At 43.3% G+C, this 19,829-nt stretch overlaps 1 protein-coding gene across 1 annotated transcript in view; it reads right to left on the bottom strand.

Annotated features, from left to right (window-relative positions):
• The window catches only part of LOC143117493 (uncharacterized), a 42,431-nt gene extending 22,602 nt beyond the window's left edge, over positions 1 to 19,829 (bottom strand). Inside the window, exons 1-12 of the mRNA XM_076279241.1 lie at positions 19,741 to 19,829; positions 19,431 to 19,603; positions 10,764 to 10,897; positions 10,322 to 10,431; positions 9,821 to 9,917; positions 9,063 to 9,184; positions 7,716 to 8,004; positions 6,489 to 6,567; positions 5,579 to 5,796; positions 2,487 to 2,597; positions 1,840 to 1,971; positions 1,290 to 1,424 (exon numbers count right to left, since the gene is read on the bottom strand). Of these exons, the coding sequence (XP_076135356.1) occupies positions 1,290 to 1,424; positions 1,840 to 1,971; positions 2,487 to 2,597; positions 5,579 to 5,796; positions 6,489 to 6,567; positions 7,716 to 8,004; positions 9,063 to 9,184; positions 9,821 to 9,917; positions 10,322 to 10,431; positions 10,764 to 10,897; positions 19,431 to 19,603; positions 19,741 to 19,829 (1,689 nt within the window). The remainder of the gene's footprint in view (positions 1 to 1,289; positions 1,425 to 1,839; positions 1,972 to 2,486; positions 2,598 to 5,578; positions 5,797 to 6,488; positions 6,568 to 7,715; positions 8,005 to 9,062; positions 9,185 to 9,820; positions 9,918 to 10,321; positions 10,432 to 10,763; positions 10,898 to 19,430; positions 19,604 to 19,740) is intronic.

Below are 19,829 nucleotides of genomic sequence, written 5' to 3'. Positions count from 1 at the left end.
GGGCTGAACCACAGAAAGGAAATGAATGAATACTGAATACATTAAATACTTAAAACCCTAATATGTGAATTAACCCATTCGCGCTGGATGCTGCATGATGCAACATTGACCCTCCCGCTGGATGCTTCGTAGCGCAACATTGACCCTCCCGCTGGATGCTGCGTAGCGCAGCATGCTTTTTATTTCATGTTTCTAGGTGCTACAGAGGCTTAGATATAAAATTTTGGTAGACGTTGACAATTTTTAGTATGTTTTCAGAAAACCCTCAGGAAATAAGGTTATTTAGTCTAGAATGCCATAGGATTCTATAGGCGTTTTTAGCAGGCATTTTAGGCGTAAATGGGTTAATGTTTTAATCTCACCACCAACTCTAAATGTCTCAGGACACATCTACCACCAGTGCATTGCACATATATGCATTGCTACTGTGCAAACCAGTGCACTAAATATGCATTGCTACTGTGCAAACCAGTGCACTAAATATGCATTGCTACTGTGCAAACCAGTGCACTAAATATGCATGGCTACTGTGCAAACCAGTGCACTAAATATGCATGACTACTGTGCAAACCAGTGCATATCATCATAACACACATTAAGCTCAGAGCCCTTTAGAAATTAAAGACATTTATTATTGGGGCTTCGCAATGATGCACAAAGCACAATAACATATAATAGGAACTAGTGCTGTAAAAATAAATGCATCAATCGATTCATTTGAAAACATTAATGCATTAAAAAAAAGCAAATCACAGGCCACGCGATTGCGTCTCATTGTCTTTCAGAGGCAGTGGGAAGCTCAGTTCTACTACTAGGCTGGCGATCCATGGTATCAGAATAAACTAGACAAATTACTGCATCCACTAGTACCACTGTTGACATGCTATCAAGAGGCTAAATAATGCTCCAATTGATTGTTAAATCACAATTATTCAAAGCAAAATTTTGTGGTAATTTGTTCATTTTTATAATTTTACAGATCTACTAGGTGGGTGACGATACATAATGGCACTGATTGACTGATCAACTGAAAAATAGCACAAGCTATAAGCCATGAATCAGCTGGCAATACCATGACACAATAACTCAAAGATAAAGTACATTAACGTCACAGCCAATGAGGAGTCGTTTATTTTGGTTTTGTGTCGGTACATCCTCATCTTTTGTGCTGCATGTCACGAGACGCTATGTAATCCCATTGTTCATCTGAGATGGGGGGGGGGCTAATCTAATCTGATCTAATGCTATCTTGGCCTAATCGAGTCAAGAGGAGATGTAATGTAATGTACCCGGCTGATGCGGGAGAGGGAGGTCTGGAGCTTGCTGGTCCTGGTCAGGGCCTCCTGCCTGTCCTGCTGGGCCGACGACAGCTCTCTCTCCAGCTCTGCCACCTGAGCATCCTTCTGCTCCACAGACAGCTGCAGCTGCAAGCACACAACACACAGAAAACCACGAGAACGAGTTTGCATCCCGACCCCTACTCCTTAGTAACTATGTTATACGCATCTCGAATCACAGTCAGATGATTGTAGAAGCCTTTTTTTCACTCCTCATTAAATCTGAAAGGGATCATTTTCTGTTGGAACTCTGTGGTTTGTGGCTGTACCCCATACCATCCAACATTCCCAAAGAATGGTGATAGTTATGGTTACATAATTGTACAGACCTAAAATTGCCAAAAAAATAAAAAATAGGACTAAAAAAAGGACATAATTTCACTTGTGGGGTTGTTCCAAGTGCACAAAGTGATGCTTTGTGCAGAGTTATCTCAGCTATCTCTGTGCGTCCCCTTTTACTTTGGTCCCCCCTCTGCCTCTTATGGGACGGGGCATTGCTTACCCTTTTGATCTGGTCCTCCAGGATCTTGCGCTGGTCGGCGTGTAACCTCTGGGCCTCCTCCAGGGCTGTCTTGTAGTCCTTCTTCTCCGTGTCCAGAGTGCTGCGTAACAGCTGTACACTACTGGACTTCTCCTGGGACACATAATACCGAACCAGGCCTCTGAAACTACCTAGCCATCATGATTCATACTTTACAAGGTGAATGAGTACATGTGTACATGTAGAATGGGACAGTTTGAAGGTAAACTGAATGTGCTGAAAGGTAGTTCTCCTAATACTAGCTGCTTGTAGATGCTATAAAGTCCAGCTCAGGCCAAGCTCTGTCCAAATTCTGTCCACAGCTGCATGCAGCATCCACACTATCTCCATCACCCATCCACACTGACTCAGTATCAGTTAGTTACTGTATGTTAATCAGTATATTTAATTTTCATCCTGAGGTTAACACTAATATTACATTAGCTAATTACTATGGCACTTATGCACACTAAGGATCCACAATTGCCACAACCATTATATGTGTTTGTTTATGCACACATCAGGATAGCAGGCACTTCCATGCTAATAAATACCCAAGGGGCTTGTGGGGTGTCTGTGTGTGTATAAGCGTGAGTGTGTTTGTGTTTGTGTGTGTGTGTGTGTTGTACCACCAGGCTGTGCTCCAGCTCTAAGCTGTGCTCTACAGCGTGGGAGATGGCCGAGGTCTTCTCCTCCAGCTGTTTCTCTGAGGCAGCCAGACGGGCGTTCTTCTTTTTCAGCTGCAGTACAAGACAGAGTCACCAGGGGGCATCACATATGCGAGTCTATGGACTCTTTCGTCCAAGTCCATTGCACAATGAACAATGAATATGCATTTTACATAATATACACTGCCATTCAAAAGAAATACTGTGAAATGGCATTGTTGAAAGAAAATGACATAATGTATCAGAAATATACTTTAAATACAGTTGTGAAAGACGATTACAGCAGAAAATGGCTGGTTTTGAAACTGGCTGATGTTTCAGTGGCATATTATGTTTGCCAATTGTAAGTCACTGTGTTTAAAAGACTGATTCTGCATTAGAAAATGTTGAATGCAGCTAAAAACTAGTGTGCTATTAAAGGACACAAAAACTGGCCTTCTTTGGGCTACTTAAGTATCTGGAGCATCAGCACTTGTTGATTTGAGGGGAACAAAGACCGTTTCAGAAACAGGTGCCTTGTAGGTCCTCAACTGGTGCTTTTATTAAATAATAATAATACAAACTATTAATACAATTAATACACCAGTCAGGTCTTCAACAGTGATGGGGCTCTGGAATGCTGACCTGAAATGTTAAAGAAAAGACCATGGGCCCTATTTTAATGGTCTGAAACGGAAGTGTCTTCGCGCAAAACGCAAGTGACTTTGTGGGCGGATCTTGGGCGCTGATGCTATTTTACCGGCGGGATATTGACTGTTGCGCCCGACGCAAATCTAAAATGGGGTGGTCTGAAGTAGCTACATTAATCATGGGTGTGGTTTGGGCGTAACGTGCAATAAACCAATCAGAGCGTCATCTCACATTCCCTTTAACAACAGGCACGCTGGTTCCATAGCTGATTGCTATTATGGTGGCGTATTTGCCAGGCGCAGCCAGGAGCGTTCACAGCGCTATAATCACTGTTCAGTTGGGAACAGTTAGCTATTGATTTTTCATCTTGACAAAATGTAATACAGAATTGTCACAAAGACATACTTTCCGATGTTTTGGGATCATTCTCACTGAATCACGAGGTTATGAATGCATGGTGATATATTTGCAATGTACAATGTAATCTAACATTACCTCTCTATAGACAATGCATATCTTCCGTCAGTTAATCTCTTCTCTCCCGTGCTGCCGCTGGGGCATTTGGGTTAAATGGCATCGGCATGCAGTTCAACATCACGTCTCCTTAAGTCCTCTAACATTTCCTAATTTATGTCATCAACACATCAGTGATTCGTGAAAATGTGTACGCTAGATTTATGCCTATTTTTTCACATTGACACCACACTGATTTCCCTCGAGTGGTAATATTTTTCTTTGAAATTATGTATGGTTTACAGAAATGGGAACTACATGAGAGGAGCTAAGTGTGCGTTGCGCAGCACAGGCGGCCAAGGAAGGGCTTCGTTTAAGTTGACCTAACTTTCAACTCTGCACAGTATCCCATTAACTGCGTGACAGTAGACTATTTACAATATTTTCTGTAAAGCAGAGTTTGTAAACACATTATCATCAACTTAATTCACGCACAACATTTATTTGAGCAGGAGAGAGAATAACAATGAATGGATGCAGCAACTACAGAAATTGTACAGAAATTGTAACCATACTTGCTGCTTTCTTGTACTATCTGTTGCTGGTTAACAGCACATGAAAAGCTGATTTAAGCTAATTCACTAACTCAAGACTTCAAGGCCATCATGGATATAAAACGTTTTTTGAAAATAACGAAAGGATGGAGGGAACATAGCAAAGCTTGGAGTTATTTCAGATGGGCTACAACAAGGTAGGCAAAATTATGGTGCTTAAAACCTTACACAACGGTAAATTGGAACAAAACTAAAAGTAACTTTAGCCTTTATAGGGCTGTAGCCTATAAAGTTGTCCAGATTAATAGGTCGTAATTAGGCGTTGTTGTAAAGATATTGCATGTAGATGTTGTACTTTATAGGCTACTAAATATTTAGGTCACCAATGCACGAACAAAACCGGGAAATGGACAAATATTATGAAGGCTTTGAATGTTTCCGTCTGTGCACGGGGGTGTCTGTAGATTGGTGTGCAACGCATTCATTCATGCAGGCCTGTGGTCATGCATGCGCCCTTAAAATAGCATCTGCATTTTCGCCACAGACTTTAGACCAGGGAGTTCCTGGTCTGTGGCGGAATTGTTTTCTGAAACCTCAAAATATCAACAGTGAACGTTTGCGCCGGAACACGCCCCGTCTTTTCGCTGAACCGCCCCCGTGGGCGCAATCGAATTCCCTAATTTACAGGCATGTACCTGTGGAGGGAAAATTCCAATATGCGCTGACTGCAAAATAGGAAAGACAAACTCGCGAGTATACAAAGTCAATTGCGCCGGGACGGAAGATAGAGCCCCATATTGCAAAGGCCAACTGCAAAATGCAAATGGAGGATCCTTTGATGATGTTTCAAGCATAACACTGCTTCACTACAATCAGTACATTGTATCAACCGAAATTTCCATCCATTTTGTACCTGATTTGAAAGATGGAAATAGTTTTCCTAAAAAACTACATTTGAATAGTCGTGTATTTGCATCCATTTTTAATGGGTTGACATGTGCATGTAAAACTTACACGAAATGTGACGATACATGAGGAAACGTCTTGAGCAATGTTGCTGGGCAACCACATAACCGTGTGTTTTATGGATGCCTACTGATCAAGTTCTCCAGAAAAAAAACATTGCCCAACATTGCTCAAGACGTTGCCTTGTGCATCATCAGGTTTAGACTTTATTCATTCTTTAAGTCCCGCAAACACCCTTGATTCATCAGGAGGACAACGGCACAGCGTGAGAGCAGAGTAGACCTCACCTTGCGTGTGATAATTAGAAACAGTGATGGGTGAGTGGCTTGCGCCTTGATATCATTACAATAAGCAGCATGGGTGTACTGAGCCTACAGGGCCTGGCGCTCCTGTGGAGGCTGGGCGGATGGAGCGAGCAGCAGGCTGCCACAGCGGGCCTCGTTCCCTCACCTCCCTCTCAAGCTGGGCCAGCTCAGAGAGCCTCTGCTGCAGCTGGCTCTGGAGCTGCTGGAGGAGCTGCTCCCTCTGGGTCAGGCCGGCCTTCAGGGAGGACGCCTCCTCCTGGGACGCAGCCAGACGCTCCTGCAGGCCCTGGGTCAGCTGGGTCTGCCGCGCCCGCTCCTGCTCCAACATACGCAGCACCGGCAGCAGCCTCTGGTACTGCTCGCCTGGACACGCACACAGGGTACGTACAGGCACATATACACACACATGAACACACACACACACACACACACACACACGTGCATACAGACAAAAAAACATGCACACATACAGTACATACACAAATGCACAATCATACACACACAAAAACAGATGTTCAATGGTCTCTGACCAAATGAACGTACACACACACACACACTCACACACACACTCACACACACACACATCAATCCTGAAAAAGAAAGGCTGGTAGCAGAGCTGCTGAAGCCATCCTAACAGGCTGTTGTGGTATGTATGACTGGCGGCTGCTCAGAGGCACATAATACATAATACAGCACATAGCATGGTGACGCCACTCAGATTAAAGATGAAATACATAAATCATTTAATGGGCATAACGTGTAGTGATGCCCGACCCAGTGCAAACCCTCATAGCGACTTCTTAAATACACCAGCAGTAACCGCCTCAGTAGTGGTGTAAGGAGGGAGGAGGGGTGTGTGTGGGGGGGGGGGGGGGGGTAAAGTGACACAGGGGGACAAGTGGGGACAGGAAAGGAGATGACAGACAAGACAGAAAGAGAGGAGGAGGAGAGAAGGTGATGAGAGAGAGAGAGAGAGCTGGAGAGAGAGACAAGATGAAAAAAAAACAGATCGAGAGTGTTGATGGTGCATGAAAAATTAAACACGGCATTACTACCTGGTTGGAGCTTGGGGATGTCATCTGCTGACACAGGGGACAACAGACAGGGACTTACACAGAGTGCCACTCCTCCACTCTGCAACAGAGGAGAGAAAGAGAAAGACAGAGAGAGGCGAAGAGAGAAAGAGAGAGTGCACAGCCCATTAGCTCTGCAGGCTATTAAACCTCCATAAAGCCTGTGACACTTCATAGGGGTTGTGAAACAGTGTACCATAATTCATCAGTCCACGACGCCATGCAGAGAGATAGAAACAGAGAGAGCGAGAAAGAGAGAGAGATAGAGAAAGAGAGAGAGTGTTCCACTAACCAAGTTTAACGCAGAAGTGTGGAAATAAATAAATAAAGCCAGAAATAAAAACACTGGCACTTTGTCCCCGCTCCAGGCAAACGCTGCCAAAAGGATGACTTTCTGAGAGATGCTGCCAAAGACAGGCGATAAAAGCCATGGCGAACACAAACACAAGCACAAGGAGTACATAGGTAGCCTTGTCTTGTTTTGCTTTGTTTGCTTTTGAAGTAAGATACTTTTATGATGTATTTATGAACTGGTTATAAAAGGTTTGACTATAGGGTCAGACCAGCGCAGTGTTAAGCAATCAGCACTGAAAAAAATTTTGTGTAAAAAGGGCACAACCAGGGTTGCGTTTCCTTAAAGAGTTGTTGAACAACTATTAATATTTAGTGACAGAGAGACCAGTTTTTTGAATACAGTAATGATGGTGGTTGCTGAATGACACTTTCGAGAAATACAGCGTTGACTTTTTAGTATAAAAGGGGCATGAAAAGGAAGATCTACAGACAGAAGGAAGATCTATTTTCAGAGTAAAAGGGAGTGATTACGAGAAGGTTAAGTGGTTCAGAGAGTCACCTGAGGAGCTTTCAGATGCAGGGCAATGTTACCTGGGCTGGGCCTTTTGGAGCAACACACTTCAATTCTATTGTTTTATATTTATAAATTTGTACTGTGTTGTCTCTATGGACCTTTGTGTCTTGAATAAAGTTGAAATAAATTTGTGACAATCATCCAAATACTCATGTGATTGCCCAGCCAATTTGCCAGGGAAGCTGCCTCGCATCTCATCTCTGCTTTTTGTTGTCTTTGTACTTGTACTCTGCACAATGATAATAAAGTTGAATCTAATCTAATCTACCGTAATCACTCTATACAAAGATTCTTCTTAGAACCATCTCTATCTATTACCTGTGGTTCCATCTCATTCCTACCTCGCGCAGATGCAGCAAGCCGAGGATGGCCTCCAGGCTGGTCAGCTGGGTGAGGCTCTGCTGGGCCTCCTTCTGGCTCTGCCCCAGGTGTTGCTCTAGGGAGGTGGTGAGGAGGCGCAGGTCGGCATTCTCCCTCCTCAAGGCCTCCGTCTCCCGCACCTCCGCCTCCTTCACTGCCAGACGGTGCTCCGTGTCGCGGCTCCGCCGCGTAGCCTCATCCAGCTGTGAGCGCAGGGAGTCACACTCGGACTTCAGGACCTCCGCTGCCTCGGCGGCTTCTTTCAGCTGACTGAAAGAGACGAGGAACCAACATGGCGCCTTACTCACTGCAGGGTGCCATTAGAGGGAAAAAATACAAAACACCCTCTCTCCACTGTTTGTGTTTCATGAAGTGCTAAATATCATCACTTGAGAACAGGTATCCAGTATACTGTACCTTCAACCAGAATTTAATTCTCTTGACTGTGAGCTTGGGAACCTTGGTCCTCAAATCTCACTTACCGTACTCTATCAAATCTACTTTATAAGGTGAGTGGTGCTGATCATTAACATAGTAGACTGCAAGTCTATTCTTCAGAAGTACTTCAGAATGTAGTGCAGTATTCACTCATTACAGGTTTATTTTATGTCTAACAAGAACTTTACTGCTGGACACGATATTAATACTAACGCTAATGTAAGAAGTCTTTCCATAGATAAGATTCCTCTCTGCCCTAATGATTTAGTGCATCTCTGCTTCCCCGTCAAGGATGATGGTCATTTTGATGCCACAGATGAATAGAGACCCAGTCAGAGTTTTATTTACAATGATGCGCATCAAGGGAGAGACTTCACCTAAAGATCCATCAGCTGCTCTAACTAGACAAGGAAATAGTTAGGGTTTAAGTATCCTTCCAGGCTGATGGGACATGGTGCTGGTCATCCCATCTCACGTGGACTACATTGAATCAGACTCTGATTAGTGGCAACCTAGCAATCCGGAGCAGATAGCTACTGACACAGCCATGCAGAACAGTGAAACACTACAAAGTCATAATATTCCCGCTTATCTCTAAATACGTAGTCACACACAGATATACACAGGGACAGTACAGATATCATAGTCATTACATAGAATCTTACTTTTAGTGTCAAACTGACCAACTAGAGAGAAATGCAGAACATTAAACCACATATTGGAATACTGGGCATAATGCAGAACATTAAACCACACATTGGAACATTGGACATGATGCTCTATTCCACTTTCTCTAAAGGAGTACTACTAGACAATGTATTATTACTGAAAGTTTATGTGAGAAACCTTTGCCAGCTAACATAGTGTAGTAGATCACATTCCTCTCTAACCTAATGAGCTTGTGCATCTCTGCTTTCTCCCTTTCCAGCAGGGAGTTCTTCTTCTCCACCTCCGTCTTCTCCCTGTCGCACTGAATGAGGCTGTGTTTCAGAAGGGCGTCATTCTCTGACAACTACAAAGAAATTTTAAGAAACAAATCAATTAATGAGGCTTTAAAAAGTTTTGGTTCCAACATGTTCTATTTTGGTGGAAAATGTGTTAAGTTTTATCTACTTTTCTAAGAAATTGAATTGAATTATTCAGGCCACTATCACAACATAACAAATGTTGTTGTTTTTTTGTTTGATTTTTTTTGTTTTTTGATAATGACACAATATTTTAAGACTCAAAAACAACAAAATATTGTTTGGACAAGATAATGGCATAATTCATTTGAGATCTTGGAAGAGCAAAATGTTGCTTTCCCAAGATAATGGCATGTGCACAGGCCTGAAACAACAGCAAGGAGTAGCCTGAAGCTATTTCAGTCAGTGTCAGGCCTTGACTGCAGAGAAGAGTGATGCAACACCCCCCTTGTTTCTCAGACTGTAGACTATATCACACAATTATTTCTATATTATATATCATTATACATTAGTTCTGTAATACTTTGTGCCATCACACTCAGAGTAATTGAAAAATTAAAATGAACAGGTTGTCAAACCATTTGTCACAGGAAGTGTTAGCAAGCATCAATTCTAACGCATTCAGGACACATCCAGTACATTATTCTAGAAAAGGATTCTATTTGGTGAGAAGGATTTCTTACTTTATTGAGCTTCTGGGTCATGTCTGCCTTGTATGTTTGGAGAGCCTGTGCCTGCTTCTCTGCATTACTGAGGGCTTCGTTTCTCTGCTGCTCAATTCTTTGGTAAATAAAAAACACAAAGTAACACAAAGGAAATAAGATCAGGTGAATCTGCTCTCCTACACATGTAGTGTTTGTACTACCTTTGGCTTCGACTGAATTGAACTTCCAGTTGTGCCTTCAAGGCTCTGAGGTCTTCTGTGAGATCCTCCACTAGCCTGTTCTTTGTGACCAAAATCTCTTGAACTTCTTCATGTTTTTTCTCCCAATCTCTGTGAAAACAGAAGTGGTAGAAGGTGCAGCACTGAGCGCTTCTAAATCAAAAACAAGGGGTAAGACAGGGGTGCAGTATAGACAGGGCTGATCCAATCCCAGACGGGATAGATATCAAGATGGCTTTTTAATTGGTGAGATGGGTAGATTGAGTTTTCAACTGGAGCTACAGGATACAGAGCCACATACCTGAGTTCAGACCTATGGGACTCTATTTCATTTTCCATGGCCTCTATTTGTTCTTTCATCAGAGAGGCACTGGATGATTTGGTCTCCATCGCAGAGCCCAGCACACTCACCTGCCATTAAGAAAATCAATCATTCACTCAACAAAATTAAAGTTAATCAAATAAAAGTTTTAAACAGAGACATTTAGCACATTGATGTAAAATCAATCCAGTGAATGCTCAGCACAGATTTATTAGGCCTGAGCTCAGTAAGATATGTTAATTAAAAAAATGTAGAATTTCAATTTATTGTACATTATTCTGTTTTTTTTTTTATTTCACTGTACTTCACAATTCACAAAATCAAAAAAGATGAAACTACAATAAAGTACAACAAGTAAGAACTGCTATTAAATAATAGTAAAACATTTAATACTGTCAGATTATAGAGGGGAACTCTATACTTTGGTTTTGTAGCTGGCCAGCTCAAGCTGTATGGCCTCCATCTCGTTGATCAGATGTTTATTCTCCAGCTGCAAACTGGCCTTTTCCTCTTCCACAGAGCTCACTTTCCTCCGAAGCTGAGCATTTTTCGTCTCTAGTTCACGCACACACAAGGATCGCCCAGTCAACACCTGAAAAGGAATCCCCACCATGAACTAGTTCTGTCTTGCTGCACCATATCCAGTGCTTGCACTGTGAAGAATTTGACAACTTTCAAGCTGTCGCAAGAATCAATTTAGTTGGTGTATAGGTTGAAGCCTTTTGGCTTGTCAATTGAGTCTTAACACTCATTAACATGCCAACACTTGAATTGTTTTACCATCTCATAGAAAGGCCTTTTATTAATAGGTAATGGCATAAGTTATCAGTGGCTGCATGTGAACGTGATGATGTAGGCTCTGCTACCTTTGAGCCGATTTCAGTCAGACTGCTGCAGGCCCTCCGTGGTGTTCCCATTTCAGGGCTACTTGGGATGCAGTTAGCTTGCATTATTTCTGGGAAGGGAGAGTAGGCCTACCTTCTTCGGTGACAAAATGAATATTCAAATTAAGAAGCGTAAGTGCATCATAAATTAAAATCATGTTAGCTTTGTTTGATTTTGTTTAAATAACTAACAATATGAAACTGATTACACTAACATTAATTTGTTCATCAATGGTTTTTGGATGATACCATAATCGCCTCGTAGACTTCCTTTTAATTCCAGGTGGATGATATAAATCAAATGTTTGCATTCCTAGCAAGCAACTGCTAATGACTAACCTAAGCTAGGTCAGCCTTTGAAGTAGTTAGCATTAAAACTAATGCTAAAATGAAAAGTGTGTACTTTTAAAAAAAAATTAATTAAGAACAAGGCGATATTTAAACCAAATGTTGTATTTACTGAACATTTCCTGTGACTCAGTTGTATATGACGATATGGGCTGAATTTTCTCAAGTTGTCTGTTGCTAACCTCTGTCAGACATTAGACAGTGGGGTGACGTCCATTAGCATAGCATAGATTCTAGATACATTTGTGGTAAAGTTAGCAGAACACTTCAAAAGGAAAAGAAAGTAGTACTCACTCTATATTTTAACAACTTTGAATGTGTACATTCTTTGACTGTTATTCTATTACTTAAAGTCAAGATAAGACTAATTACGGACTGACGTTGGCATTGGTTTGATATTTCATAATGATATTATGCATTACTGTTTAGCAGTACCGGTTAACACAGCTAACTGTTTTTAAACTGACGTCATTACCGAACCTTTGTTGATAGGATGGAAATGAAAGGCTACTTTGTAACACGCTTCATTTTGGTTATACCGGACGGTTCACGCCTCCGCGTCGTCCATTTATTTCTGATAATGGACACCTCTTCGGGCATTATCCCTTACTTAATATGTATAGAAGGTGGGCCGGGAGACTATACCAAGGACAACAGCAATAATAAAAAACAATGTCAATCCAATCAATAGCCTAATGAAAATAAATAAATACTATAGTATACAGGTTAAGCATAAGAAATAAATGCTTAATAAACTAAGAGCATGTTGAACATACTGTATTAGCCAAAGTTGTAGCCTGGCCATAGGCTATTTTAAAACTCGATGGGGCCCCCTTGCATGTTTTCATTTCATTATTTAACAAAAAAGGACAGAAATTGATTAAGTCATCCTACTTATTTCTAGGCATTTAGTTTTCATAACAGACACGCTTTAAATAGAATCTATCTTCCAGGCAAAGTGCACACGATGTTCACATGTTCACATTCTCAATTACCCATGGCACACGCTCATGCCCTTTCCCACCGCACAGCACAGCTTCATCTAGTGGTGTTGTGCAAGAGGTGCAGCACTTTGAAATCAGTTGAGAACGGGTGATAACTGCTTTGCAGCATCCATCCAAGCAGACCCTCAGAGAAGACCTTTTCATGACGAGAAGGAGGATATTGGCTCGGTGAGATCATCACTACTCAGTGAGAACTCTAATGGCAAGTAGCACCTAATGTAGCCCTTTAAATTCATAGCGATTTTTTTCCTTCTGTAGGCTCGTATTGTGAGATGTGGTATACCAACCATGGCAAGGGGTCTGTTGCCATGGATCTGCCTGAGAAAGCCCATCTACATCCAGGTAATACCCTGAGAAAATCGCTGTAACCTCACTGTAATCCATGATTTTATGGCTCTTGCAATGGCTTTTATATTACACTTACGTTCCATTTAGAACTGTTCGATCAATGGGGAATACGAAATGGTTTTATGTGGTTTGTCTTAACTATGAACTTTTAGTAGCCTTCGTTTAAGCGTTTCTCTTTCCAAAACAAGCTTACTCTTCAATATTCTTCGCCAAAGTAATTGAATACAGAAAACGCATGGCAGCTGCGTCGAATTTTAAGCATTTCAATTTGCTTAGACTTAACAAGCTACGTTTAGTGTGCATTCGTGTCAATCGATGTAGCGCATTCTCTGTCGCTGCAATACTGTAGCCTACAAAGTACGTGTAGTCATTAGCTCGGCACAGGGGTTGCTGTAGCAACAGTGCTGCTGTAAAATAGCTGTACTTGTATTCACGTGATATTCCCACACCTACTCTACATCTGAAAGGAAATGTTGCGCAAGCAAATTGCATTAGACTAGACAGTAATTGTGTGTGAATAGTGTGCTTAGTTGTAGAGTCGACTGTGTGACTCTGATCGCAAATTCGAGCACTACGAGCAATGTCACGACAGTTCGGACTGTGACGGATGGGTATGGTGGGGTCTTCAGCTTAGGCAGTTGGACATGAACCATTTGTATGAACACAGTGGTTATATGTCACAAGTATGCTCTAGATCTCTCGGGGAAGCCCACATGGTACACATCGCATACTGTAGCCTAAAGCCTAAACTATTTGGCTGGAGCAAAGGTAGCATACAACCTCAGCAGACTCAAAGGAGAGCGCACGTTGCATGCACTATATAGGCTAAAAACCCATGTTATTCCGCCCCCCCCCCCCCCCTAGCCCTAGTTTGTGGGTATTTATTATGACTTAGTTTGGAGGGTTCAGAGCAGCTTCAATTTTTGCCATTTTCGATAAAGTCATCAATTTCTAATGTAAGGGTTAGAACCGAGATCTATGTAATAATAATTGGCACAAGTGCTTTTACCTCATATTAATGCAAGGCAAGCAATTCTCCACGGGGGCTTTGAGATATAATGCACTCCCCTAACATCAGCACTCCTCTTTTTAAATGACCCTTAATGCACTCTTGCAAAAATCTGTGTGAGAAATGTTGTAGTGGCTGGCTGAACCAAAATAATTATGATTATAGTCATCACCTGGACCCCTTTTCTTAATTTCTCATCATAAGCATATTTCATATTTTGTTTTTGTTTGTTCTTATGGTTTGTTTTTGTTTTTTCACCCAGTTCTCTGAAATGAGGTTCTTAAAATTGCACCTATGGCATCGGCTATTATCCACTCACTCTGACCTTAACGCCTGTGTTGAGTGACCTAAACACAACGGCGTCCTCATGTTTGCCTTTGTTTTCCCTCCTCTTGTCTCATCACATTCTGGCTTCCCGGTACCCAGCGTGTGAAGAGCCGGGTCTCAGGGTAACAAAAAGTGACAGCAATCACGGGGGCATCAGCTGTTGCTGTTGCTCTCCTGAGCTTCTCAGGCCACTCCACTTTTCATTAATGGATATGAGTGACCAGAGCCCCAACAAGTTTTTTTTAGCACTGTGTGTTGATATGTGTGTTGTTGATTCTGTATATTGTATAATTGTGAAAAAATAGGCATGGTGTCAAAATGCAATTATGTCATTGCATCATTCATTATCAGTCCCACTTCCCTTTGAGTAAGTCTGTAATAAGTCATTACATTGCTTCATAATCAATAGTCAAGCACAGTATTTTTGTTGCAGTCACTAATGATTGATTTCCCCCTGCCGAGAATGATTTCCGGGGGCCTGAGAGGGAGAGACCCTTGTTAGAGCCACGTTGGGAAGTCATGACAGCGTGAGACATCTCTCTTTTCCAGCACAAAGTTGTCACCGTTGTCATGTGTGTAATTACCTTTCCTGGCCAGGAAAGGGCATCGGTGACAGAGGGGGTGCTGGCAGGAGTACGAGAGGGCCGCCTCAGTGAGCTTGTTTGTCTGCCTGCGATGGAGAGTAAATCCAGAACGTTGGCTGCATGAGGCTTAGTCAGGGTTATCTAATTCTGACAGGCCTCGGTCCCAATGTTAAGCTTAGAACCCCGACAAGTGACACACAGTGATAAGTAAGACGGTGTGTGTGAGTGTGTGTGTTTGTGTGTCTGTTTGTGTGTGTGTGTGTAAAGTGAAGCCCTCTACTACATGGCCTAGTTAGATGTAGATAGATGGAAACCTTAATCATGCAGGCGTCTATGAGTAATAGTGACTGTCCTCTTTTCTTCTCTCCTTAGTTGTTATTTTTTGTCTGATCAGATTACTTAACTTCTGTGTCACTCCTCCTGTTTGCACTTTATGGCATATGATTCATTTGATGAATACTTTACATATCCTGTCCTTTCATGACTTCGTGGACTTCCAACATTAGATGTAAGTCTTGTGCATTCTTTGGACTTCATTGGACTTTTGCATTCATTGGACCATTGTCACATCCTGTTGTTGCCAGCCTCGTATTTGTGGATATCAGCCGTGCCTTAGGGCCTTATCCTACATCTCCTTGTAAGCTTGATGTGTTTTGCTACCAAAGGCTATGATGTGAGAATTGGATTTTTTTAAGAGAGACCCATGGAGGGATTTGACCCGAGGAAGTTGAATTTGATCTGACGAGACAAACCCTCCGTGACGGGGCTGAGTACACTGAGTCGGCTGTCATCGTCTCTTTTTTTTCCTGGAGCTTATACGCAGGCTACGGGCGGAGACCGCTCATTCTCCACTCTCCGCTCTGCGCTGTCACCACAACACATGACCTCTAATGTGGGCTGTGAATTGCTCACTGGTATTGAGATGTTAGGACAATGAAGCGAACATATGTGCCTCTTCATATGCATGTAGTGTTATTCAGAATGTAAGTAAGCCATAAGCGTCAGCCTTGCACACCCGGAGTGTAAATAAAAGTGTACATGATGAGTAAGACTCCAGCTTACTGATGTCTAAAATCCTTTCACGGGCAGTTTGTGCAAGCCGGGGAGTGTCTGCTTGGATTGATTTTTGGATTTTATTTTTGTCAAAGAACCTCACCTGTTGGAGGGAAAATGTGCCCATTGAGCCACATAGGAGAGTGTAAGAAACCCAGTCCTCACCTAGGAAAGCCCGAGTGGAAGTTGGTGTGGAAGTCTTGGTGATGTCTAGCTTGGTGATGTCCAGACAAAACATGCTGTCTTTCTGGCAACTCTGAAGCCCCTTGAAGCCAGTGTTGTCTCACTGTAGCAGTTATACCAAAAATATACCTTCCCAGATGGTTTAAAAAACAAAGACACACTGTCTGTCTGTTTTGATATGTTATGACACACAGTCACTTCCAGGCATACTCCACAGCACACCATGGATTTCTTTGTAGCAAAATCTGGATTGCACAGCTGAATGTGTTATCACTCAGTGTACTGTACTCCCCCTTTCCTTTGGGAAAACCTCCTTTTAAAGGTAAACTATGTAGTATTGGCAATTTCCTTACTGTTTTCTCGGTTTTTGCTTCTTTTTCGCTGGCTCTGTCATGACGAATGTCTGAGAAACTCCTTCGCTACCTTTTTCTAGCCGGTGCCTGGCGTGTATGTGTATTTGAATGCAGTAAAGCAATTCGTTACACTCGTTATAATTCCTGACACCGAGGCCGTCGGCCACAGTTGCAAGGGTGTTTTTTCCGCCCACAGGCGCTAGGGGGAAGCGAGACGGCCACCACTCAACCCGAAAATCATATATATCATCCCAAGTTATAAAAGTCATATAACCATCCCAATGACTCTGAAGCTGTTAAATGTAGGTAAATTAAGCTTAAAAACGTGCATATTAAGCTAAAAAACCTGCATAGTGTGCCTTTAAAAACGTATTAGTTATTTTGCATTCAACCACAGTAGACCTGTTCTCTCCTAAGGGGCCTTCTCCCTTATTAGAAACGGGGTGGGGGCTGTAAACGGGTCCTCTATTTTTGTGCCGCTTTCGGGCACAGCCACCGCCACACAGCCAGATGCCCAGGTTCCATTTTATTCCCCACGGACTCAGAACCCATCAGAACCAGGTCTCATTTACTACGGCAACCAGGCTGGCCTAGAGAGCTCTGGGCTCAGTGGCGAGGCGGCGGAGAAGTGTGTCAAGCAGAGGAGCTAAATGAGGTTATAAAGGGAGAGAGGAAGTAGACATGCGCACACACACACACACACACACACCACACACCACACACCACACACACACACACACACACACACCACACACACACACACACACACACACACACACACACAAACAGTGTCAAAGAAACTCACAATGTGGAAAAAGCATAACATGAACAGAGGAAGAGGAAGGAAAGAGGCACAGGAGCGGCAGAAATCAATGGCTGAATGGAACTAAAGTTAGTATTTCCTTGAAGGGTTTTATATTTTGTTTAGGTATTCTTATACCTTCCAAGAAAAGTGCATCTTAAAGAAACCCATTACTCTCCTGTCCACAAAACCCACCTTTTCCCTTTGTCATTTGGATAGATGAACTGGTCATTGGAGTGGCGTTTGCCTCTCATTTGATTCACCATGACAACAGGTGAATTTGATAAACCATCAAATATCTGCCCCATTACTGTAGCAATGCAGGCTTTAGAAAATATCAATACTTCACATCTCCCATTACAAGTGCTTTTCTTGTATGGCTGTCTTGTTACAATGAACTTTACAGGATATCATAACCTACTGATCCATACTAATACTATTTGGATGAACGAGGAAAGATGTTTCATTGTTGAACACACAGCCGTTTACTAACCTTTGACACCCCCTCCTAGCCAGGCACTCTGAGATAGATAAAGGAAAACCTTTGAACCTATGAAGGTTGCACCTATGAACTTACAAAGGTTTTGGTGGTTTACTTTCCGAACTTTCCCACACTTTGGAAGAAGGCTCTCAATTTGTAGCCAGGATTTGCCTGCCAGGCTTCTGAAATTAGCCTAAGCAGTGCAAATGCTCACTCTAAGTACTATTGACATAGCACTCTACACTGGGGTTAGAGAGACTGGTGAAAAGCTGTGGTTAGCGGCATTGGAGACGTGAATACCAGGAGTCTTGAGGAGAGACAAAAGAGAGCTGATATTCTTTTGCCTTTTAGCCGCGTCCAGAGCCGGGCAGCATGCTGCAGGCGTGGAGGTGTGCAAAGGTAATATTTACTGTTGCTATAAATGTGCGAGGAGGCATATAAGAAGATGACTTCTTGTGGGAATATTTGCATTGTGTCAAGAAGCAGTTCCAGCTCCTGGGTGTGTGTAATTGCATGTGTGTTTGCACGCGTACAGTGGGACATCTGACCGTTACTCATTGCTCTCATGCTCTCCCCATACTATCCCCATACTGATACATGTTGCACTATAAAGCTGCTAAGATAGAATAGTTGTGGGAGGTGTGTGTGTGTGTGTGTGTGTGTGCGAGAGAGAGAGAGAGAGAGAGAGAGAGAGAGAGAAAGAAAGTGTGTGTGTATTTTCTGGGATAGAGTGGGCAAGGTTGCATGTGTATGTTGCTGCTGAGATAGAATAAGCGTGGGAGGTTTAGTGTGTGTGTGTGTGTGTGTGTGTGTGTGTGTGTTTGGAGGAGATGGGCTCTCTGAAAGGCCCACTGCGTTGACGATCGAGCAGGAGTTAGATCCCCCATCAGCCAGTGGCAGCAGCTGGACCGCTCTCTCCCCATCAGAGCATCCGTCTCCTGGGAACAGGAAGAGAGGGGCATGATGGGATGGGATGAGCCCCCAGTGCTCGTAAAGGGGAGTAGGCGAATGTTCAGAAAGTGCACCACCTACGGGAGGGTCTGAAGCTAATAGATGACCACCTGGCGTTAGCTTCATATGACTATTGCTATTTTCCAGAGTAACATAACACTGAGTGAGTGGCAGAGTGGCTCTGTCCACTTCTTTTACTGTCCACGGGTGCTCTCCCCAGGATGTGTCTGAACCCTCTGACTCCTGTGGTCAGATTGTCTGATTAGCAGTGTCCCCTAGAAAATTGTAGTAGAAATGTATTTTTATTTTGGTCTGAGCAGATATAAGAGGACTATAATTTCTCGTCTCCTGCCTACCCATCTATTTCTCTCTCTCTCTCTCTCTCTCTCTCTCTCTCTCACACTCTCTCTCTTCATGCTTACATTACAGTACACTCTTTGTTTTGCCATATCTCTTCCTTATTCCCTCAGAGAGAGGGATTCTTTCTGTCCCACTCCCTCTTTTTCACCCCCTCTCTCTTCTCCATCTCTCTCTATCTCTCTATCTCTCCCCTCTCTCCTCTGCTCTGTCTCCCTCTGTGCAGCAGGGAGGAAGCCCATTAGAGAGAGAGCTCTGAGGAATTGCTTTATGATCATGAATTATGGATGACTGGTGAGCAGGCTGCAAAAACAAGTGTCAATGCAGAATTTCTCTCCACTTGATCCGCCTCTTTTCCATTTCGACCCCCCCCCCCACGCCCCCGCCTCCTCCCCGACTCCCACCCCTATCCTTCTCAACCGCCACGCTCATTTTCCGTGAGCCAGTCCCATAGACGCGACTCTGAGGATTATGGCCCAGCAGACACTCATGATCCCCACCATCCCACACACCCCTGACACACTCCAACCTGAGCGGATGCCATCCCAGGCCATGGCCCCCTGAATGCGCTCTGATCCTGAGGGGAGGCGCAGAGTGTGTGTTGGGGGAGGGAGGCACAGGGTGTGGTGAGCGGACGCGAACGCGGGCGTGGTGCAGGCACGCAGGCCTGGCCTCTGCTACCACAGCTGTGCCCACATGGGGTAAATTACAGACCTTGAGCACGACGGCGCCTCCGAGAAGCACTCGGCCCATCTGCCTCCTCCGTTGCATTCCGACAGCGAGAGAGAGCGCAGCATGGTCAT

This window comes from Alosa pseudoharengus, unplaced genomic scaffold (genome assembly GCF_046254945.1).
Source record: "Alosa pseudoharengus isolate Yale_2024_CS ecotype anadromous, Long Island Sound unplaced genomic scaffold, YU_APseudo_1.1 YU_APseudo_1.1_scf_11, whole genome shotgun sequence".
Lineage (NCBI taxonomy): Eukaryota > Metazoa > Chordata > Actinopteri > Clupeiformes > Clupeidae > Alosa > Alosa pseudoharengus.
Note: the sequence above shows the minus strand (reverse complement) of the source record. Positions and strands in the feature narration are given on the sequence as shown.